Raw genomic sequence first — 25,240 nt, 5'->3', positions numbered from 1 at the left:
CTGCTGACACTCAAAGGTCATGCTACTCTGTTTTTAACCAAAATCCTCATTCTATGGTCACTGTCCCATCCATCACGGAGTTGTTCCTGAAGATGCACGTGGTGAGACGGGCCAGGAGACGTGCTCCTGGCCAATGGGAGCAGGGCCAGTGCCAGCCCCCGTCCCAGGCAGAGATGCTTGCAGAGCACCTCAGGCACCACGATAAAAGTTCAAGCTGGCTGGCACAAACAGCCATCACTATGTGCTAAAACAAACTAAATGCAGCTAATTGAAGGGACACCCTAATGGGACCAGTCAGCCCTAGTCAGCAGCTTCTCAGGTGACTCTGCTTTTCCCAGCCAGGGCTGAGCATCAGCAAACCATGTGATACGGCCACATGCCCTTGCCCTGCCTGCAAAACAGGTACCTCTTCCTAGAGCCAAAACTTTTAGACTCCGTCAGTAGTTTTGGTAACATTTTGAATTCCATGAACAGCCTAAAACAGAATAAACAGCAACCTAATTTGCCTGCCTGCAAGGAGCTATTTGATATCAATTTTCAATTACCATACAGGAAAATAGTGGGTTCCTTTTAGATGGTCACAGTGTTGGAAAAGCCTCAGCTACCTTTTACACTAATTGGCAATAAAGTGTTTAGAAGTATTTAATAGCGTTTAATTATTTATAAATCTCCTAACGGCTTAAATATAATTTTGAAAAGTTATAAATATTTTCCACCCTGTCCAGCTGAAGAGCTGCTGCTTGGAAGGCTTAAATGAAGATCTGTTTACGGCCACCTGCCAGTCACAAAATTACTTAGAGCTTCTAATGTTCTGGTGCTTCAGGTGTCTCCAACACAGATTAAGCTTAGTTTTCACAAATTGGGGAGAGTTTCTTTTAGCTGTATTCATTTTACTGAGATAGAGGTCTTAAAAAGGATTATCACAGAGGTTAAGACAGTGAAATATGTAACTAATATCAGTTAAATTAATTGTTTTCATGCTAACATGTACTAAGGAATGTTCACATGGGGTAAGACCCCTTTACACAGATTTGACAATGTAAGTATGTCTTCACATGCAAATTACATTTAAGACGAATTAGAAGCAGTTTAAAGCCAAGTTGCTGGTAGAGAAAATGGGAATCTGACTCCAAGCCTCGGAAGCAATAATCATGTTAAATATTTCAAAATTACATCAGTGACTGCCATGTCAGTGGGCAGAGGGGAATTTACCTGAACTCCCCCCTCACTGTGTTAGAATTCAGGATATTATTTTATCAGCTTATATCAGCTTAGATTTTTTTTTTCTCTTAATTTCCTCTCTAGAATACCAAAATCCACACAGGTTATTTTGGTGTGATCAAATCATTCACCTCTTAAAAGAGAATTGTGTGCTATAAAATTAAAATAATAACTCAATTTATTGGGGAGAATAAGCCTGAAGTTTCTTATTAGGATTCTCATTTATAGTGATGTCCTCACCTGGGGTTTCAGTGGGAGGTTGTGCCGCAGCTGTTACCACTGGTAAGAGTTTCAGGTGCAGGACAGCACTGTGATTCTGACCCATTTCTCACTGTATTCTGCAGCAGCTTCTGTTTTTAATTGAAATAACCTCATCTTTCTCGAAAAGCCATGTACCCTCAAGGATGTAGACTACCATTCACTAGCAAGCTAGGGCTGGTTTTTAGCATTCACTGCACCATTCTTTTAGGCACCTTATTGATACCAGCTCTCATGATCTTACGACTTTCTCACAAGCTTGTGTTTTGTTAGAGCCGCATCTCCCAGCATTCTCTGATTATATTGGCACTACGGTTTTTGCTAAAAAGGAAAAGGTGAAAGAAAAAGAGACCAAAAGAAATCAGATCCTATATACAGAAAAGAAACAATATGTCCCACACAAGCTGGGTTACCTGCTGGAAGTAATAAAACATGCCTCCCCGGCATCCAGGGATTGGAGGATCAGAACGGCTTTAGTTTTTAACATGAAGAATCACAACAGACTCAGTGGTCGCTTGTGGAGCAGGAAACCAAAGCCATCCCTCAGCAGTGCTTAATGCACCTGTCTGGCTACCCAGGAGCATTTATTTGCTGTGTTTCGATACCCATGACCTCCCAGTGAAGTTGTTTTTACCGAAGTGATGACAGAAGCATAGACTTTATAGGCACACAGGCAGGTTCATGGTGACAGGTACAGAAGTGACCAGTTTTTTCTACTAAACCTCAGAAAGGTGTGATTTACGCAACTCTGAGCGTTTTCTGCAAAACTGATATTTACGTCTAGTCTAAGGGTCTGGAACCTTACAGACTTCACAATATGTATATATTCCCTAGGGGAAAGAAAAGGCCTAAGTAAGTTAGCAAATCCTGACGTTTGTGTTTGATATATTAAATGGAGCTTAAATAATAAAAAATCTGTCCGGTGTTTTCTTTATTCAGCTTGAAACTTATTTTTGATTTTCACTGTTTTATTCAAAAGGAAGGCATAGAAATAGCAATCGTGAGCTTGAAATCAGAGCTGTAACAGGGACTTATTATAGACACGTTTTACAGAGTTTTTTTTTATTACAGCTGCATGCTTTGAAGCTGTCAGTGTAACAAGCAGTGGGCTGCTTTTCAAATAACTCTTTTTGTTGTCTGGTAGTTTTTTTCATAGCTTCAAATCCCAGTGAATCGTTGTCAGTTTTAGCACTCAGCTGTATTAATGGGAAAGGAAAAGAGAAAGAAAATAGTATTTCCCTGCCCAGGTAAGAGGAAATTGTCAGTGGAGAGGTCAAAGTGAGCGCAGAATTCCTTCTGCTTGTGTTTCATGGGAGTACATCAAGGAACAGAGCAGAGCCATGGCCAAGGTGGAAACTCATGCTTGAAACCCATTTCCCACACTGGATGGCATTGAACTGTTTCATTGCCCTGAGGCTTTGAGACAGAGAGAAGCATAAATGTAATTATAAGAAAAGGAAAGGTTGATTGTCATACCAGGGCTTGTTCTGTTTTCAGGGTAGGTGAGGAGAACTCTGATTAATGACAATAACAGCTACACTTATGCCCCTGTCAAGCACTGCTAGGTGTAGGCATGTGCATCTTTTTCCCCAGCAGCACTGACTATCAGTGAAAAGAGGAATGGCTTCTTCCACAATCCATGTGTAAGGTGGAGGGAAGGATACAGAGCAGCGGTTGCTCTCTGGAACAAACCCAGAATGAACAGGTAGCGAAATATTAACGTACTGTTGAAAGCCGAAATTAGATGGACATGATTCAGTGCAGCCTACGGCGTCTGATATCTTGGTAACTGCTGCAAGATATCCCCAATCTGCAGACAAAATAGCCTTTGTGAAGAAGCAGAAGATTGTAGAGTGCAAGTTAATGCATCAAAAGGCCAGGAAGAGAATAATTCACTTTCACCTTGCTACAGAGGACAAGCAGCAGTAAAAGCTGTGCACTATTGGCAAGCTTTTTTTGTTGCTGTTTTTAACTCAGCCCCCAGTTCAGACCTCCAGCCACCTCGGCAGCGTTCCAACTGGAGCTGCTGACATCTCCCACCTAATCAAGTGCTGGATTATCTTGTCCTGATAAATTGAAGCCGGTGCCTTGTGAAAAGTCTTTTCTGAGGTACTTCGCTAGCCTGTAATAAGATGGCAGATGTCTGAATCAAGCCCCAGAGCTGGCAGAGCACTGTTTTTCTAATGGCTTTTGGTGCTGAGTGTAAATGTTTTAAGGCAAACTGGTGCTAAGCTCGGGAGCACGGTTAAGCATGATAAATTTCATGCCTGAGTGAAAGAATACTTGAAGGTGTACTGGGTACTAGTTCATACTGAGTACATATGGGCTGCACTGCTGACCTCAAAACAGTTGCCCTGAACATTACTACCTTTGTGAATGGAGCTCCTGAGGAATGTACTTGCTTTAAAAATAAATTCTCTTTGGCTACTGTGTCCTTCTAGGAAGAGTCGGAGTTACTGAGCTATTAGAGACTTGCTTACTGTTCTTGGTCTTTTGTGACTTGATCACTGGTCCAAGTCATTCAGGGTAAATAATCTCTTTTCTTTCCCTAAAACATACTAAGAAAAATGTTTATGTTACAGCAGCAAAGATGCTGTATATGTCTGTGTTTGCATATTTACTTCAACAGATAAAATGTTCAGGGTAAGCCTCATTAAGATAAAGGTATTCCTTGCAAGCATTTGTGTTGTCTTTCTTGGTTTCACTCCTGGAGAAAAAGCAGCAGACGTGTTCCAGAGAAGAAACATCTTTATGTGTCACAATCACCTATACTGTGCATCTTTTAACTCTGCTTTGCTCTTTTCCAGGGGAATCCCTACATGTGCAATAATGAGTGTGATGCGAGTACCCAAGAACTGGCTCATCCTCCGGAACTGATGTTCGATCTTGAAGGAAGACATCCCTCCACATTTTGGCAGTCCACGACTTGGAAGGATTATCCAAAGCCTCTTCATGTTAATATCACGCTCTCCTGGAACAAAACCATTGAGCTGACAGATAACATAGTTATCACTTTTGAATCTGGCCGTCCAGACCAAATGATCCTGGAAAAATCACTCGACTATGGACGAACATGGCAGCCCTACCAATACTATGCCACAGACTGCTTAGATGCTTTCCACATGGATCCAAAATCAGTGAGGGATTTATCACAACACACAGTCCTAGAAATCATTTGCACAGAGGAATACTCTACTGGATACATGACAAATAGTAAAATAATCCACTTTGAAATCAAAGATAGATTTGCTTTTTTTGCTGGACCTCGGCTTCATAACATGGCTTCTCTTTATGGCCAGCTTGACACAACCAAGAAGTTAAGAGATTTCTTTACCATCACGGATCTGAGGATAAGACTGCTTAGGCCAGCAACTGGAGAAATATATGTAGATGAGCAACACCTGGCACGCTACTTTTATGCAATTTCAGACATAAGGGTATATGGAAGGTAAGAGAATATATACCTTTAGAAACAGAGGCATGTATGATTGGTTTTAGAGGTTATTCAAAGCTGTTTATGTCCCCAGATATGACAACATTTTATGCCAGGACATGTTGATTAGAAATCTGGCTCAGCTGAAGTCTGTACCAGATCACATTAGAAGTTTCTGACTCAATGGCACAAAGTCCCAGGTGTTCGCTGTGACTAAATCTCGAGCCCTAGATCTCATGAGCAGGATAATATTAGCAGTTTCTTTGTTGGCTCAGGAATTCGCCCTGGCATTATGACATTTTCTACTTTTTTAGAGTTGGAGCCTCATCTGATGGCAGTTAACTAAAAAGAGATTCTGTTTCACCCTTTACTTTTTCAGGCCTTTAATGTAAGCTGTGATTGATACAGCAGCCCTTGCTCAGACCCTTCCCACTAGGTTCGACTATGAACTGCATGTGAACAAGGAAGGCAGCAGAGATTAGAGTCCATTCCTTGTACTTTAATTAGCTCTAAATGCAGTGAAGCTGAAGTAAAATGGAAAAAAAACCAAGAGTGTTTTGGAGACATTGATTTGAATATAACAAAGATGAATACTTAGAATAGTTCCAGACAAATAGTCCCTCTGGGGCAAGCAGTGACTGGTATCAGGTGCCATAGTCCCAAAAATAATAACTGTGCAATGACATTCCTATTGGGAAATTTTCTTCCCAACTCAAACTAGCAATTGACTGATGACCTCAAGCAGGAGGGTGATACTCCTTACATGTGTCTTGGATGCCAATTTGTTCAGAAGAAATAAATGGGAGCTTCTCTATTAGCAATTCGCTCACCTCTGTAATGTACCTTTTCCTTCTCTTCTGTTTCTTCAGTAGAGAGTTCACATCTTCCTTTTGATTTTTTTTTTTTTTTTTTTTTTTTTCTATTGTGGATCTTCGTCTGAGACAAAACATCATTATTTCCATCCAATTAATAGTGGCTTTTAGTAGCATCAATGAAAAACTAGACAAAACCTGGCTTCCACCCAGCCCCCTTCCTCTGCCTGTGTGACATTGCCTGCGTGAGGCCAGGACTTCAGGGAGAGGTGGTATCTTTAATTTGATCAACGTATATCTAGTTGGAACAAAACAGATCAGATTTTGTAGGTTTGCCCAAAGATCACCTTCTTCTTTTTTTTTTTTTTTTTTTTTTTTTTTTTTTTTAAGAGAAGTAAGTATCAAAACGAACAGAAAAGCTAATGTATCTTGGAAGGCCAGGGAATTTTTTGCAGACGCAAGACTGAGTAGAAAAAAAAATAAGAGACAGTGATTATATAAAACACTGCTGACTGTTTTTATTACTCTTGTAGTGAGTTTGCCATTTTCTACCTCTTTTATACAAGTCTTTCATGTTTATAAGCATTTCCATATTGCAAAAATTGGTACATAAAGTCAAAATAGAATCAAATTACTGTGATGTAATATATTGAAAAATATTCCTCTGACTTTATATAAAGGGAGAATTGATGCCTCATAGAGATTTGAATGTATAAGCACCTTTGCAGTGTTGATATATTTTTATATGACATCAAAATACATCTCTTAGGACTGTAGATTTAGCAAGTAGTTACAATCTTTTGTGTCCACACCAAATACATAGTCATACCTACAGAATCACTAATTGAATGTGTGAAAGCGTAAGATAAATATTGCTTTTTTAAGAATTCTTATTGTAACTCTCATTAGTTACATTGTAAATTATTGTTCAGGCGTCTCTTGAGAGGGCTAAGTGGATCATGGACAGCTTAAGATACTGTTTGAAATGGTTTAGTAACATTAGCCTCAGTATATAAAAAATAACACATATGTTGTATTTAATGTGTATCCTTTCTCCATTGGGCCCACATAGGTTAGCTCTGCAGAGGGATATTATCAAAGCTCGGGATTTGAAGGGCCTTTATGCTTTAAGGAAAAGCTGCTCCCCATCTGAAAGCCCATTTGGAGCGTAGTCTGACTTCAATTAGATTATCAGTACTTTATCAAAGAAAGCATCTGAAGGATTAAAAAAGAGTGCATTGCATGCAAATTAGAAACAGAAACCTTCTGAGCGCATCTGGGGCACAACAACCTTGTGAAAAATTATCAATAAAAATGAAGCGTGACTGTACAGAGAATTTATCTGATGCTGATGCTTGTTGTCTAAATGCTGCAGTAATTGGACACATGCTTTAAAAGAAATATCTGATGTGTAATAGTATCTCACTAGATTAGATTCATGTGAATTTTTATCACTCTTCTACTAATGAGAAGAACAGCTCTTTAGGGATTTGGTGGCCTTTCCTTCAATATGTAGTGAGCTCTCCTTGTTAAAGAATTTGTGGGCTTGGTTACTGCTAAGTAGCTGTGGGGCTGCGGTGCACAGCCCCTGATTATTTAGTCACACCAAAGGTAGGCCAATTGTCACTCAGTTTTAGGTATTTTTGGTCTCCTACCAGAAACCTCACAGGCCCCCCAGAAAGAGTCTCCAAATCAGCATTTATAGTCTTGTGGCAAGCCCTGAGCGTGGGAACACGATGGAGGGGAGCAAGGGTTACCAGGGGTTTGTGCCGCTCTTTCTGATTCATCTGAGCTTTCCGGCCATTGCAGGTTAATTTAGGATGCTAACTGGATATTAAGTTACAAAATTATTATTTTGCTTTGCTACAATGTTTCATATTCTGGGCTTTGAGACCTAAATATTTATATACCTTAAGTAAAGCTAGACTAGACTATTCCATGAGGATGGGATGGAAAAGGACCTTACCAAGGTGATTGACATGGTGGATGGGTGATGCTAGCAGACACTTTTTAAAGCTAGTCCTTTTACTGAAAAAAAAAAAAAGTAACCTGTTGGTTAAATATAGTTAAAATCACCAAGCTCATAATAACATATTTCTTAAGGCAGAATAAAATGTAAATTTTTTTCACATCATATTTTAGGGATCAATGACAGTGAAAAGCATCGATCTTAAAGCTACCATATTTAATATACAAGATGCTGGAGTGGTTAATACTTCACAACAAATTGCAGATAGCCTGCTTAATATAAGGTTTGTTTGGTCATTGCTTTTCATTTTGGTGTAAAATAAGCCTGATGTACGTTGCATTAGAGGTGAAAGCCTGTGTACTCTCAATGAACACCCTACGTCCTCTATTACCACCTGTTTATTCATCTTCAATTTACCACTTCCATTGTGTATGTCTTAAGATGATGGAAAAAAGGAAACACGGCTGTTAGCAATTTCAGCAGCCCCATTGTGCTCACATTATTCAAGAAACCTAATAATCCACATGAACTAATTCCGACTTACTGATGGTCTGCTTCACTAAATCAGGGTGATTTTTTCTAGTGAATAATGGACGATGTAGTGTGCCAGTACCTTAATTAAAGAGAGCCTCTCTTAGTCTTGATCTCATTTTAATTTACAGGGTAATACTACAATAATATCACTAATGGAAGGTACATTAAAGGGCATCAAGTAGCATTAACTGTATTAAATTATGGCACTTGTGTTAATTAACTGCTGAAGCAAGATGGTCCTAACGGCTAGAAAGGTCGACTAATGCATAAATAAAAGTCTTCTGGGATGGGAAACTAAGAAAGAGCAGACATTTTTCCCCTCGTCTGGCCTTGCTGCAGAGAATCAGAGGGTGTCCTGAGCAGTAACCTCAGGAAGGTTTCTCTCACTTTGCTGCCTACGGAGGTGGCCTGGACTGTCTGCGAGCTCTGCCTGTCTGCCATTCCATGTGAAGGACAGTCCTGTCAGTAAGCTCTGAGGCACAGCTCCCTTTTTTAACATTTATTTTTTTGTAGGAGACTTTCACTAAAATGCTGATAATAATTCCTTTGAAGTCAAGCAAAAGGTTCCTAGCAGATTTTGGATCAGGCTGCTAAAAGTTTAACTGCATTCATTCCGAAGTATTTTTGCTTTGACTGTTATATTATCAGTGACGTGTACATTTATACACTGTAAATTAACTGTAATTCAGGCTGCTAGTAAAAAAACATTGCCCCAGTGGGTGACAGAATGACTAGCTGGCTGAAACAAATGATCTTATTGCTTTTGGGTGATTAGGTTTTGATCTAAGAGCCACTAGTTTCCTTCTGACACCAGAATATCCAGCTTCTGTACAATGTTATTAAGCCCTTTGGAATTTATTTTTATACTCTTCTCGCCTTGAAGCTTCTATATTTAAGCCCCAGGGTTTTCTGACCCTGTCTCAGCTACGGTTGCTGAGAACAGCAATAGAAACCTCTAACTCACAGTATGCAAGTGAAAAGTATCCTCGGTTTTAACAGTTTCTTGCTCTCACATTATCTCTTCTAAATTTAAATCCATCTCAGAATTACTCTGAAGGGAAGCATGTTTGCTGCTTAGGGGGTTGGGGCTCTTTTGTCTTTTTAATCAGCCTGCCCCTGCTGTCAGCTGTGACCCTGAACCCCTTGGTATTGCTGTGGTGGGTGTGGGGTAGGTGAGGACCCTTCCTCTTAAAAAGAGCTGACCTGCCCCCCTGAGTCGGGAGCCTGCACTGCAGCCGTCTCTGGGAAGGCTGGGTTGTACCAGGTTTCATCCACTGGTTGATTCTACAGATCCATTCTATGGATGGATTAATTGGATTAAATCTGTATGTTACTCTGGCATACGCTTGACAACGCTGTAATAATATCCCTCTCTTTGCCCCAGGGAAGTGGTAATATATAGAAGTGTTTTAGTTTTATTTATAATAGAAAATGTTTTCATTAATGTTCAGCTCAGAGCCAGACCATCAATGTGAAGATATGTAGGCTTCAAGCTTTTAAAGAGACAACTGAATACCATTCTTGTTTCTAGTATTTATGTACCATACTTGAATACTCTTTGTTTTACGAGAACACTTGCATAAGCAGCTTGCTCTCCTTTGAGATTTGCACAAGTATTCGGAGGGAATCTAGCAGTTTCTCCAATTAAATTATGAACTCATTAGAGAACAGGAAAGAAAAAGAAATGTATGCATTTAAGAGCTTGTCAATTTATCTTTAACTCCCAAGTGCAATTAGCTTTTTTAATATATCTACTGTAATATGTCACCAAGGAAAATAGTCCTTCATTTTCTGTAAACAAATCTAGGATCATCAGGAATTGAAATAATTAAATGGTCAGTGTGTTTATTCACACATGAGCTGTCTCCAATGGTTTACTCAGTATAAGTGTCCTCGGTGGTTTTTAATCCTGCCCGTGTTCGAATAATACTGGTTTCCACCCTCCATCCTGGTGACACAGGTTACAGCTCAGAGTTGTCGCAGTCTTGTGGTGACTGGAAGGGGAGCAGAGCATTAGAGGCTGGACAGCTGACTAGGTTTCTAATTCTGCCATACACTTTTGAAACTAGTGGATTTAAATCACCGTGTTTCACTCACCACCTTTGCTCATTAGCATTTGATCATTTTTCTTGGCTCGTTTTGCAAGATGTCAAGTATTTCCATACTGATCTCCCCCAGCTGTCTTTCAAGGAAGCTCAGTATTGTGCAGGATCAGGGTGTTTGAGGAGAGGCACCAAGCCTTTTTGTAGTATAATTCATTTTGCCATTGAACATTAAAGGAGTAGAGATGAAACTCCTGATGAAAGAAATGGGAATTTTTCTTTCTGCATTACTTTGTATGCTGAAAAGCTATCCAAAGAGCCTTTCTGAATAAATTCAGTGATTCCAATATCTTGCAGAAACTTTCTTTCCTTTAAGCTTTTCATTTCAAAAGGGTTCAGTTTAATGCAAACACTGAAATAAGCTTAAGGATCTCCTGGATCACATATACAAATGCTTCTTGGCACAAGGATGTCCTTTAGGTTGATATTAAAGCTGAAATGATACGATATATTATCATCTTAAAAGTTTAAAAATTTCCAAATATTTCACAGGTAACAGGAACTACCAACTGGTAGGGTTCTTTTTTGTTGTTTGTTTTTTAATTGAACATTCTGATCCTTACCATGGGTACCGGCTTGGTGAGATTGCTTGCTTTTAGTTTTGTCCATCTCAGTACCTAAATACACATGTTTAGGAGCTGATTTTTCCTGGATACTCATCAGGTGTGAAGTAGCTCTGAAGGTAGTAGTTGAACCCAGAATATCCATGTGCTTCTCTTGACACAGGTGATGTTTCTCTCTCTCTCTTAATCTTTTTTGTTAGTTGTAATAAATGAGCCATTATTCAGCTGCGATGCAGGGAAATATTTGAAACTAAGAGAGTTAACTTTGCTCCCTTTCCCCTTATTTCCCTCTAGTACAGTCTTGTAGTAAATGCTGTGTATCACTACCTGTACGATATGAGAAGTTAAGTATTGAAACAGGAGACCAGGCCTGATACTGGTTTCACATGCCATCCTGTAAATTTGGATTAATTTCAGTGAAGTTACCCATATTAAACAAATGGGTTTCCAATGTGTTCATGTAGGAGGAGTGAGGGAAAACAAGTGATGGAGAGGAAGGGAGGACAGAAGGAAGGAAAGAAAGGAAGGAGGGAGGACAGAAATAAGGAGGTTTTCCCAGCTTCTGTTTAAAAGAAATGAGGGAAAAACACACTTCTCTCTTTTCACCTTCTCTCATCTTCATATAATAAGGCTGATGTAAAGCAGGACAATTCTGCTAAGTCCAGTGATTCAGTCACAAAGAGACACCCATTCAGAAAACTGCAAAGTCAATTAGTAAAGGTCAAGGTCTAATATTCTCATTACACGGGGTCTGTGAGAATCCTTCCTCTCCTTCGCTCCTGAGCCCATCCCTGGGATTAATGGGTCTCAGCAGAACTAGTGCTCAAAGGGAATCATCATGCTTCTTACTTGACCACAGCCGGGTGTACTGCAAATGAGTTGGCACCAAAGATCCTCAGTAAAACACAGGTAAAACAACAGACTAAGTTTTCAACACTGTTGTAATTCTGTTTTCGTAGAATATAGTCTTGTTCATGGAAAGTCACAAAAGAGCTATAGAAAAAAACGGCAATGCTGTGAATTTAGCAGGCACTAATATGGTCAGGGAAGAGGAGACGAGGGGTTATGCTGCAGGTGCCATTCCCAAGGGACAGTCTGGCTGCTGACACATTCAGGAAACCATAGTGTTAGCAGCATCCCTTTGCAGGACGACGGGCTGTTTCCCGGTTAGATTTGTGGGACATGGTACAAACAAAAGGATGCTGAATGGCAAGAGGCATCCTAATGACATTAGGAGGGAGCAGCAACTGGAGGACTTCTTGATATATTCCTGTATGAGACCACCTTTAATTATTGCAACACACTGAGTCCTTGGGGCCTTAGAGTCTGTCTATGAACAGCATCTGGTTGCTGTTGCTGGTTGCTGAACAACAGTTCATCCAGTCTTCTAAGCAAGTAGCAATTAACAAAAAGGAATCATTGGTATTACTTTTATGCTGGAAATGCTTCCATACTCTGGAGTAGCATAGTTGTACTTCACTGGTGATTATTTTGACTTTTCTGGCGTGATGATTACTGTTTTAAAATAAGCCTAAAAACAAACAAACATTTCAGGAAGAGGCTGATAATCCATAGCTTTGTACTATGGGTTAAGGCTGATCAGGCCTTGAGATGTACTATGGATAATGCAATACATAGGGTACATATGCATGCCTGTATCCCAGTGCTGGAGGGCAGTTTTCTAAAGTTACTTTGAACACTTCAGTCTATCCTCTGACTTTGATGTTTGCACAAATGTCAATAGTTGCCTGCTTCTTCCTTGTAAACTCCCTGGAAGACCTTGTAATTCTTTTCATTTTCACTCTTAAATCCATTTTGTCTTTATGGGAACTATGGAGAGTGTCTCCTCTCCGCCATGCGGTATCCCCGCTTCCACCCTCTCTCGATGTGTGTTGGCCTGTAATATGACCAGTATCTAATATATTAAGATTTATACAGTACTTTGAAATACACTTAAGAAAGATTGGTAGAGAGCACAATGGATTGTTATAATCTGTGCTCCCTTCACCATTACTCATAAACAGGCACATAACGGGAGTACCAATACAAATGTTAACGATAGCAATGCTGTACTGATGACAGAGGGACACGGTGGTTCATGTTTAACTGCCATCAGTATTTCTGTTACGCTGCACATTAAACCTATTAACAACCAAAAAGATAAAAATTACAATAAGGATATATACATTGAGATATGCGTCTTCACACTCAACTAATTAGTTGCCATCGACTGTTTTCACTTTGCTCGGTGACATGTGGTGTATAAATCATTTCAATATGTTAAATGCAAATTGTTGGTAATAGGGTAACCATCTGCTCACTGTTGGAAAGTTAGCAGAGGAATATAGTAAGCTGTACTTCTAATAATGATGCTAAACTCACATCCCTGAAATACCAAATATCTAAAAACAGCTGCCTCCACTAATGCCAACATTACTAATACGTCTCTTACCCTTTTCATTTTCAAAAGTAAACCACGTATTGTAAGAGGTAATTTTGTTCTTCAGCATGAACTTGACTTCAAGGCTAATGTCTGTAACAGCAATGTGAACCACCGTATCTCGGAGCCTGATCTTTTTCTTAGATTATGTTGAGTGCTTTTGAACAGCCAATAAATAATCAGGCTTCCCACTCTTCTCGGGACATCATTCCATCCACAAATATAATTAAACTCTCTTCCTCCCCTAACCCCTGCTGCCAGGCCCTTTTTCAGGGATGACATTATTTTGTAAGTGATAGATAGTTGGCACATTGCTGTCTGGTAACGTATTACGCTAGAGACCATCAAAGAGTGCCTTCCATCTAATAACCTCCCATGCCCTATGAGCGTTAAAGATCACCACTGCAAAGAGGGATCAATTATTTTGCCACAGACATGTATTATCAGGGGCTGTCACATACCTTCGTAATGAGCATTTCTGGGTACCCAAGTGACAAAGTAATGCATTGGAAAATTAGTAGTGGGACAAGAGTGAAGGACTGCCTGCCAAAGTTGAGGCTGTGCCTTCAAGCTAGAGCAGCTCCTCTCCTTACCCATTCAGTCATCTGCTGGTCAGGGTCACTATCACGGTACTGATGTGCTGGCTCCCCCATCAGTAATATATTGCATTATTGCCTATCAGAGAGATTAATATGTGCCTGCACTGAATTCCCAAGATGTGGCTCTCAGCATTAAAGCTGAGGAATAAATTTGGCTCTCACTCTCTGAATGGAAAAGAAGTTTGTGATTTGATCAAAGTCAGATGCCATGGCTTTCTTAAGCCACGTTGGAAGGGAGGGGTTGGTGTTTGTTTGGGGGGTTACATCTGGCATGGCGGTGTCTGATTTAAGATTGTGTTTCGAGGGAAGCCCCTGCAGGGGAAGAGGCTGCAGGAGAGCTCATTAGCCTGGCGGTTTCTCAGCCCCAGGATGAATTACAGAATAAGATGCTTGCTCTACAGGGTCTCAGAAACCTGCGGCTTTGTGTAGGTGAGCTGTCCTGCAAAGCTTTCCAAGTTTAAAAAAAAAAAAAAATATTACAGAGAGGCGTTTTTGTGTGAACACATTTTCCTTTGTTGCCTTGCAAGAAAAGAAGTGCTGGCTGAAGGCTGCACACATTTGGTGCCTCCATTTTGATTCACAGTGAACACTTGCCTGTTTCAAAATGGGGTGTCTGTACTTTAAAGTTATCTGGAGCGTTTATAGACAGAGCTGGTGTGATGAGCAGCACTTTATAATACCTCAAAGGCATGGTGCCAGAGCTGGGAATTTGATAAGCCGGGGTCCTGAATTGGATTCCAGCAATGGTCACAAGTTTTAGGAAGCTCTCATTTGAAATTGCAAGCAGGGGAAAAACAGGATTCTTTCTCTTTAATTGCATTATTTTTATTGAACTGAAGCATTGCTTCAGTTCCCAGAACGCTTTATATATATTTTAATGCAAGTTACCAGAGACAGAACGCTTGCAGGACCGTTTATTGTTTCTGACTTTTATATTTGGTAAAATTGATTTTACTCATTTTCCCATTTAACTCTCTCGTGCATTAAGAATCTTTAGACTTTGGGATGGTGTTTACTGAAGTCATCATAAACATAGTAGTTTTAGCACCTTTGATTTGGTAACGCTTCTGTAGTGCTTTTGTTTAGGCCTGTTCAGAAAAGCCAGGTCAAGCCATGTGAATGTGAAATGGAGTCCAGGAACCTCTGGTAGCCTTTTTGCAGGAGAGGGAACGTGAAATTCAGACCATCAGTAGCGGATCCTTTAGTTTATTTGACGTATGCTACTAGAGTTCACTGGGACACAAATGTCCTGTTCATCAGAGACTTCCCGTCTGTTGTTTTGGGGGGAAAAGGGGGGTCATTTGGGAGGTTTGGGTTTTTTAACCTTACTTACCTTGGCTGTATTTTTATAGCCTCATCACATTTTAATTAGCTCTAGATCTTCTCATTGTATTTATTGAACTGTGGGCCACTTCTTCCCTTCCCATGCAAGCACAACCAGGAATTGACTTGAAAAAAAAAATTTCAAAAAATTGTCATTCCTGCCCCCCAGTTGGAGCACAGCAGGTCCCACAACCTTCTGCACCAGTGAGGGAGTGGAGCCAGCAGGAACAGGGTGCAGCGATGGCAGCTGGGACAGGGGACAGAGCTGTGATATGAGAAGGCGTCTGTTTTGTCAGTGACCCACTTTGGGAAGTCCTCCTTCCCTCGTCCCACACTCTGCATACCTCCAGCTGCTCATTTCTCACTGTCTTCACTTCTCTTTTTGGTGATCATCACTCCTTCAGTTGTACCGCATGGGGAGTTGCTGCCCATGTGGCTCAAAGGAAGAATGGATACCTTCAGCAGAAACATCTCAATTTACAATGAAAAAGTAAACCTATTATACTTTGTCAATGCAGAAAATTGCTTATCATTTAACAAGCTTCATTAAAGGTACTGTGCTTGTGGAACCGTGCCTCCCTTCCTTTGAATGCCCCTGAAATAATTCTTCCAGCAGGACAGCAAAACAGCAAGGAGCCAGTTACATTTTTAATCACTTGTGTCCCGTAGGAATTGCAGTCTGCCAGCAAGGGCAGCTCCTTCCCCTCTGCAACACAGGAGAAGAATTAAAAGATGGGAAGCTGTGTTTCCCGAATGGTGTGTTACAGTTATTAATGAGCTAAAGATCAAACAATCTGACTGTCATTAACTGCTAATATTCGGCTACTGAAAATATTTAACCCAATCCACAAGCCAGATCTGGGGGGAAAAAAAAAAAAAAAAAAAAAAAAAAAAAAGAGGGGTTCATCCCCCTTTTCCATTTGTTTTTTTCCTGAATGCTTAATGGACAGCAAGATATGAACTACTACTTACTCTGACTTGCTTGTGCTTCATTCCTCCAAGCAGAGCTGTGAAAAAGTAGAGGGAAAAAAAAAAAAAAAAAAGAACAGGGGGGGTGGGGGGAAAAAAAAAAAAAAAAAAAAAAAAAAAGAGGGGTTCATCCCCCTTTTCCATTTGTTTTTTTCCTGAATGCTTAATGGACAGTGGAGAAACAGTTGGATGAAAAGAATGGGGAAAAGTAAAATAACATTTAATTTTTCCTCTACTGTACATATCTCAAAAGAAAGTTTCAACAGTGTAGAAGCCTTACACACCCAAACCACTTTGCATCATTTTACCTTCTCATCAGGTAGATCGGTCACTGCAGAGGTAACCCTCAACGTGGTGATTCTTTCCGAGATTCATCCCTTCAGGTGAAGAGCGGCAACAACCTTGTTCTGACATGTACAAATATCCCATGTTTTAGACTTGATGTCTAAAATACACATCCGGACTTTTCTTTTTACAGATACAGATTTGCTATATTGAGAGATCAGATTCTGAAATCTCTCTTCATTCCAATGGCTACTTTTGGAGACTTAATGCAGACTTTGGATTTTGTGGTCTATACATTTGTTTGTCTGTTAATGCTTCATAAAATATACATACTTTAAATAGGAGAGATGCAGGAGAGCAATACCACCAGAATGGCAAAGGCTTATATGTCTCGATTCCAAAAGCAGGTGAAGTATACAATTTTAACATAGTTCATTGGTTTCCTCACTGTACAGTCATACCCAGGTTTTGGCTAACAAGTGCACAATTAGTGTGTGGCTGACATTCGGCTTGCCTGTGAATTGTGGAGAGAAGATACATATGCTCTAAAGGCTTCATACAAAGAGCATCATGTTAGATTTTTAGAGGTATTTGGCATTTAAAATGAAACCACCTGAAGGTGCTTAGTGCTGGCTCTTTGAAAAAATTGGGGGTTTTGTAAATTTTGACTGTGTTTTATTATACCGTGACTTTAGAAAAATCTCTTGAACATATCAGGACCAGGAAAAAAAGGGCTTACCCCCAGAGAAAAGTTGCAATTCAAAATGGGCTGAGTATAGGCTGTAATCTGAGAGGCCTTTTGGAGTGTTGTGCAAATATTGCTGCAATAAAAACACAATTAATAAAACATAAAGTCCAGTCTTAATGCCCTGTATACAGGCGCTTCCCCCTGATTTCTACCACAAAACCGGTGTACTTTTTTTATATCCTCATAGAAAACCAGGTTTGAAAATTCAGCTGCTATAACTGCATTAGGCAAACAGAAAAGGGAAAAATTGCCGTGAGGCGTAGGAGAGCCTTCATCCTAAGAGGCTTGCAGGCAGCAGCCCAGGGCACTTGTCCTGCCTCGCAGCTGCAGGAGCGGGTACCACTAACACTGAGAGGGGACCAGCTCTTTTGTCACGGGTGTTATCGGAGCTCGCAGTCTGCAGCACATGTACCTCAAGAGAAGCCTGTTACAGACCTTTTTATTCCTTATTTCATCAAGTTCTTTATCTTCAGAGGTACATCAACACCTGAAAACCCAGAGATTGTCATAAAGGGGTAAAACTGAGACAAAACATGGGAGTGATTTGCATAAGGAAAAAAACAAAGGATAAGAATGTTGTATTCTGAAGGCTACGTTCAACTTCTGTTACAAGAAGCTTGGACAGGTGCCAGCAGCTTGCTGTCTTTGTGGTATGATAATATGGCCACTAAGTCATTTGGTTCAGTCAATTTGCTGTATATCATGGTAAAACTATATATAGCAGAAAATCCACAAAGTTCTGCCCTTTTCCTCTCCTGAGGCTTTCTACCCAACATGAAAGCAGAGAACAGCTTTAACAAGATCTGGGGGCACTTCTGAGTCCTTGTGTAATGCTCCCATCCTGGCTTGTGTAGGTCAACAGGAGGAGATGCTGAGCAGGCATGAGAACAATGAGGAAAGACAATGAGCAGTAATGGTGGGGACAGAGGTCATGACTGCTGTGGGCCCCGTCCTAAATCCCAGTGGAGCTGTCTCCTTCCTTCTCCTCTGCAATTCTCTCAGTGTCTGAGAGAGAGAACACAGCACTAAAACAAGACACAAGCACTAACTCCTTCATCCCCAGAAGTATTACTTACAAAAATATTTCCCAAGAAAATGGCCATTATCCTTCTCTTGTTTTTTTATTGGCATAATTCAGGAGGTGTCTGATAATTATGCCCAAGTTCATTCAGGATAAAGCTCTGCATCATGTAAGAGTTCTTGTTAGGATCCTGTTATGGCACCTTGTCTCTTCCAACTCGTCGGGTCTTCAGGACAGATCCCCCTTCTTTTCAATGGAGGGCAACTCTCTGTCAGTGTGCAAAAGCAAAACAGTTCATTTTGAACAGCGATCTCCTTAAGTCCATGCCCTGAAGAAAGGAAGCTGTTGTTCACCATCTGTCTATGCCCTGAACAGGATCCTGTCCGATCTTGCGTCTGTGCCTTGTAATAAGCTGCAGCTTGAGAAATGGATGTTGTTAGACATCCCTGTATTAATGACCTCTTCTTTCTTTTTTTTTTTTTTTCCCCAATATAGGCTCTTTCTTTACCTGCATCTACTAGTTCTCAAGTGTTGTTCATAGAGCTATGATTATAGTTAATTTTTTTTTATATATATGCATAGATTTTACTTCCAGATTAGCCCAAACATCATTTGAGAACAGAAACTGCCTGTATATTTTCCATTGGAGTTTGAGGCTGAGGAAGCCTGCTTGACATTTCAGGGGAAACTGAAAAGTTTGTATGGGATTTTAAAAGCTATGTTATGCAAGATGGAATTGCAAAGGTTTGTTCTTCAGTATAGACATATACTGATTGTTTTTGTCAGCAGTATTTCACAATTTGCTTCCCTCTATGACAGCCTTACATCATTCATAACTTGCAATCTATTCCTTAAATTTTCAGTTATAAGAGTTTCCTGGTGGGGGTCGCAGGATATGAAGGGAAGTATTGATTTGAAACATTTGAAATATAAATGAAGTTGTTTAGTTGTTCTGGTACATGGAATACTATAGCCACTGGATCAAATTCGATCTCCCAGCATGTTGGTTTTCATAGACAACAAAAACATGTTCCCAACCCCTCAGTGGACAGTGCAGCACAGCTCTAGCCTCGGTCTGAACATTCTTTGATTTACCCAGTATTTGTTAAAAACAAACATGAAAAATACATGTTTCAGTGCACTCAAGGGCCAAAAGCAATCACTATTATATTCTAGTCTGAAAATAGGTCAGAATCTTAAGACTTTGCTTTGAAACTACCTGTTCTTTGTCACTTAAACTTACGGAATAATATCAAAGCAGTATCATCAACACCATTTCACAGAGACATACACAAAGTCTCTTGTCTCATGTCACGTGAGTTTGGGGCTAAGGCAAGTATTAAACCCAGTGGCAGACCTGTTTTGGTACTGGGGGAAAACCAGTCAGTGTTGGTGGTGCTGCAACAGGCAGGCGTACGTGCATGTCTATGTGTCTCCTGCTCACTGCTCCAAGGCCAATGCCACAAGCCAGATCTTCTCTCCCTTTCCCTGAGGTCTAAGAGCTGCTTTCCAGCTGCAGCTGGCAAGTGAGTAGGACTGTGTAGCTCTGGCTGCCCGCCTCTGAGAAGACCAGGTCATCCATTAGAAGTCATACCCACAGACATCTATTAATTTACTACATTCAGATTCTTCTTTGGTAGAAAGCCAGATGATACCACGGGTCAAATTTACTATCTCAAGCTTTCTAATACTAAAGAACATTTGTAATTTTCCCATGTACGTCTAATTCTGACTGCATAATACTGACTTTAATAAAGCATAATAAAATGTTTTCAGAATCTAGCCAATTTAATGGCTTCAAGATAACAGTAAGTAGTATCTATAATTAAACAGTAGTTATATGGTGTTTTTGAAAAAGAAAACAAGCTTTCTCAATACAAATTCAGCAACTGAAATACAGCAGGTGAAAGAAAAATTGTTTTCTTAAATTAAAAAAAAAAAAAGATACAGTTAGAACTTTATTACCTGAACCACTTAAAATTAATCCCAGCAAATACTTCCATTGTGCTGTGTTACTATACCAGCAGGGCTAGGGAGAAGATGACACAATAGCTCTTTTTCGGTATCTAAGTTAGCTATAGGATGCTAAGTTGTTTTTGGTGTACTTCAGACACTGCACAGAGACACAAACTGCTCACTTTCCATCTAGTTTTTTTCAAGAGAAAGGATTAGTATTTTTGAAGTATAAATTATTCACAGAAGAGAATTCTATCAGGATGGCTAAAAGTATCTTCAGAATTCAACCCACATTAGTAAATACTTTTGACTAATATTTTTGAAAATTCAGAAAAGGCACAATTTTTCCTTTGGAAATATTTCTGTTCAAAAATTGTCCAAAAAAATCTAAAAAGGGATTTAAAACCTGAAAATGCAACTGCACATTTCATTTGACACAAATGATTTTTCCCCCCAGTTTTTTTCAGTTCAGTCAGCGAACTGAAAAATCAATTATTCGCACGGCTCTACTGGCAAATAATTCTTATCAGAATAATTCCAGAGGGGATTATTCTGTGACAAGGAGCTTATATTGTATGGAATTTAAAAGTTAAAAAATTGAGGTTAGCATGATAAACAATGAGAAATGTTCTTTCGCTTTTCCCAGTTTTCTCTTTCAAACTATGACCTCCAATCAGGATGAAAAACTAAAAGAGAAAAAGGAAAAAAGCGAAACAAAAAAAAAATCTACATATTTTAAAGTGGATTAGATAGTAAGAAGTCAGCTCCCAATTATTCTAGATGGAGTCGTGAGGCCTAAGCATTTTGAAAATCAACCCTAATGAAACACAAGAAAAAACCAGAACAAAACCATTTTGAAATATTTAGTCAGCTTCATTCTCTCTGAATGATTCTTTATGCACCCTCAACTTTGATAGTTTATTCATTAATACCTTGGAACACACTCCAGAAAAGAATATAGCTGCCTTATGCCTTATAATTATCCCTAAAGTTCAAGTTCAGCAACATGATTTTTCAAAAAGAGATCAATTAACCTGACCTTGTAGTGAGTACATTCTTGTCCTTTGCCTTCATAAGAAGCATCAGATGGAGGTGCCATCAGGACTCAGCAGAAAGCAGTGTCTGGGACGCCGGGGCTCGCGCACACCACAACCTGCCCGGTGCTTCTCGTTCTGGTAACGACGGCAGCAGCGCTGCAGAGGGAGAGAGGTGATTCCAACTCCTTAAATTCAGCCTGAAAAGAGGAATATTAAGCTAGTTCTGATAATCTAGTGTTAGTTTTGGGTTAGACTGTGTATTCACAATTCAAAAGTATTTTACGTATTTTATTATTTAAAAGTAACTACCAAGGGGACAGGCCACTATATCATGTGTCTGGATTGTCCAAAGAAAAGAGCCTGAACTACATCCTCACTTATCCCGCTGGTTTTCTTAAATGTCCAGTCTATGCCTCATAGCAATATTGAAAATTAAAATTATTAAAATGTGTTTTTATAAACAATTCTTTACCTCCCCCCCATATCTCCTATAAAACAAGACAGATAAAAGAAAGGAAATCTGGTTTTGAAGTACATGTCTTTTTAAAGCACTTAAGTCCTGGGCTTTTCAGGGACTGTTAGGTTGTGTGTAACTATATTAACAGAGCTGAACTGGAACAAGAACTCAGCCTTTGTTCTTTATGTGTGTTTGTGCATGTTGATGGTAACACCTAGAGCAAAAGGTGGCCAAAATATGTAGCAAAACCCCCCAAGGGTATGTTCAATATTCTTTTTCTCTTTGAAGAAAAGTTCTGATTTCTTTCTGGCAGTTTTCAAAGAGAGGCACGTGGGGTCTCCTAATCAACCGCCCAAAGCTTTCCTGCTGACTCCTACCTCTTGCTCCGATTCCGCTTCCCTGGCACATCCCGCTTGGCTCTGGCTGCTGCAGGAGCCTGCCCAGATGGGTGTTTCATAGGAGCCACCGTGAGCTGGGTTGAACCAGCCACTCTGACGGGGTTAGACAACCTCTGTAAACGATTCTGCTTTGCATTTGCTTTTCTCTGAATGATGACTCATTTTCTTCTTGGAAACAAATCTTTCCCCATCCTCTTGTGTTTGGAAGGGAGGTGGAAGTCCCCTCAGGACTTTGTTTGATGTGTAAAATCCTCCCACCTACAAACATAAATTTAACAAGCTGGCTTAAAACCCGGGCTGGTCGCAGCAGATACCTGTCAGAGAACGAGCAGGGGAGAAGGTTCCTCACTAAGTCCTCATACCAGGACCCACAGAAAGGCCTTTCCTGATACTGACTGTATAAGGAACAGGACTGAGCTAATCATTGTGTTAAAGCTGTCAGAGAGATCTCACTTTTTCAAGCAAAACCTGGTGTCCAAGAGTAGAGGTCTGTGGAGTGGGCTATTCTGTACCTCTTCTGGCCTCGGTGCAGGGGTCCTGCCCTAAGGGCAGCTGCAGTTGCACGAGGGCCTGGTCCTCACTAAGCACAAAGGGACACCCAGGTGAGGACAGCAGCAGTGGCTGCTCCTGCGCTGAGTTAGGGCTCACATCGACTGCTCCTCCCAGGAGTATTGCTCAGAGTAGCACAAGGTGTATTTTCTCTCCCTTGGGGGCAACCTGTTACAGCCTGTACCCTGCTCTTCCATATATACCGTCCCTGCAGCAGTAACTACTAGGGGCACATTTGAGCCTTTAAATGAGTCCATAGGAGGTCCCTTAAACAGAAATGCTTTAAAATTGTTTGAAAAGAGCAGCGGATGTACTGCTTCACAGAACTGGCTTCCCTGGCGTCGAATTCTGTGCACACCATGGATATTTTTATGCTGCTTTTCTCTATTATAGTCCTCAAAAAGTTACTGAAATCAGTATGAAATTAACCTTGCTTGTTTTTCACGTTGCAGAAACATTGTTCCCCTGAGAATGGCTCATGAGAATATTTTATTCCCTGCTGGGACACAATAGGTCCTACATCCTGAGTCTTTCTCTGAGCTTAAAGTAAAGATATTTCTGCTTTGGCTAGGTCTGTCCAACATTATTTGGGGACACAATTTTGTAACAGCTCACTTGGGCTATCGCCACATGCAAGAATTAATTTTTTCCCATTGCAGAGAGTTTAGATTTTTGAATGGTATTGTAAGCATGTCCACTTGGATGGTAATTTAATGACCACAATTTTAGACGTCCCACACAACAAATTGTTCCTTTTCAGTGTTGTGCTGGGAAAAAGAATTCAGGGTACCAGCTGGCAGCTGATACTGTGAAATAATACTTACAAATAAAGACAGAAAGTTTGGTGTAATCGCTAGCATCTTAGAGCAGCTTTCTTGGGATTGCTGCTGAGCAGATGTAAGACTGGTATTAATTAAATTAAACCCAGAAAAATTGGTCTCTCAATAAACTTAAAAGTGATGATGCACATTAACACAATGCTAGGAATTTCAAATCTAATTTTCAGATTTGTATTGGGAGATAAGAGAAAATAGAAGAAACAGTGACTCCTAAAGACTTTCTAAATTTCCTTTTTAAATGTGTAAGCTATGAAACTTTGCAGTGATGTATTGCTGCACCTTTCCTCTGAGCTTTGTATGTCATGTTCTTAACGATGTAGCAGGTTGTGGTACAGACTTTTACAACTGCTGTGATATAGTGGTTAAATTCTGCCTGGTGGTATTATCGTGATTAAAATAGAAGGTGTGTCTAGGGTATCTGTTGGTGTGCACTGACTTACTGATAATGACTTACTGCCTGATGGATGGATAGCAAACTAAGGCTGGCTAAGCAGGACTTTGGACAGCGGCAAAAAACATTTAAAATAACAAAAGCTCTGCTTCCTTAATATCCTGGTGGCAATGAGCAGTAGCCAAATCCCAGCCAGCATGCTCCATAAATTTTTTGCACCATCAGACAATGACAGATAATGCCAAGCAGGTTGCATTAGTCTAGCTGGCAAAGGGAAAACTACATTCTTGTCCCAGTAGCCCTTCTCTCTCTGATGCAGAACAGTGAGAACCTACCAAAAGAATCACTAGTTAAATGATCAGTTGGTAGCACTGGAAGAAACTCTCGTCGTTCCTCTTCACCTTAACATGAGATTTTCTTTCCTCTCCGGGAGAGGCATGGCTGGCATGGTCCCCAGTTTTGGCATCCTTCAGGTAGATAATAAAAGCTTCCTATTTCTGAGGTTAAAGATTAGAGCAAAACAGATGCATGTGAACAATGTAAAATACCAGCGTCCTACCTTCTCAGCAGCCATGTCCCTAAAAGCACGTCACACCTGGGCTCCTTATCCTCCACTGATGTCCAAATTTCATTCCATGCTTGTTCAAGATCTCAGGCCTGACATTTAAAATGATAAAAATATTATCTGCCATTATCTAAAAATACAGCCACCACGCCTAGGATGATATGAATGAAAACTGGAAATAAATTAGGCCACATTTCAGAGAGTGTGAACTAACATAATTTCATTGATTCTAGAGGAGCCAGATGGATTTACATCAACTAAGAATCTGGCAAACTGTGTTCACGGGTGAAATTATTTGTGGAACATGCTGCTGGCAAACACTAGCAGGTTTCATAGCCACTCTCTATTGACACATTTCCTTGAAAACTAATATCTCTGAAGAAAAAGTAAAAACGAGTATTTGGGAAGGGGATGGAAGTTGGTTCTCTACAGCAGCTAACAGCAGCTCCATTTTCAGACATTTATTTCAGTTTTAACACCTAAAGAACATGAAATGAAAATTCGAAAAAGCATTTGGCCGTTGCATTTGGCTAGGCCTATCTAAGTATTTAATATTTAGGATAAGTATTTTTTAATGTGGTAAACTGAAATAACTCAGACTCAGAATTAGCTGTTCTGTTCTACTAGGTATAACCATCATTGGATTATTTTAAGACTTTGGAGCTAAGGGACCAAAGTAAGTCTGTAAATTTTCAGATCTGTTGGTCTGCAACACTTTATCTAGCCAAGAAATCAGTTCAAATACTTTAACAGTTAAGTTTAAAAAACAGT

General features: G+C 40.0%; 1 protein-coding gene across 10 annotated transcripts in view; it reads left to right on the top strand.

Annotated features, from left to right (window-relative positions):
- The window catches only part of NTNG1 (netrin G1), a 159,020-nt gene that overhangs the window by 63,945 nt on the left and 69,835 nt on the right, over window positions 1-25,240 (top strand). For all 10 annotated transcript variants that reach the window (XM_014943560.1, XM_014943551.1, XM_014943556.1 and 7 more), the window contains exon 3: window positions 4,287-4,927. In XM_014943560.1, coding sequence (XP_014799046.1) covers window positions 4,287-4,927 — 641 coding nt within the window. The remainder of the gene's footprint in view (window positions 1-4,286; window positions 4,928-25,240) is intronic.

Source organism: Calidris pugnax, unplaced genomic scaffold, assembly GCF_001431845.1.
Source record: "Calidris pugnax isolate Ruff unplaced genomic scaffold, ASM143184v1 scaffold63, whole genome shotgun sequence".
Classification (NCBI taxonomy): domain Eukaryota; kingdom Metazoa; phylum Chordata; class Aves; order Charadriiformes; family Scolopacidae; genus Calidris; species Calidris pugnax.
Note: the sequence above shows the minus strand (reverse complement) of the source record. Positions and strands in the feature narration are given on the sequence as shown.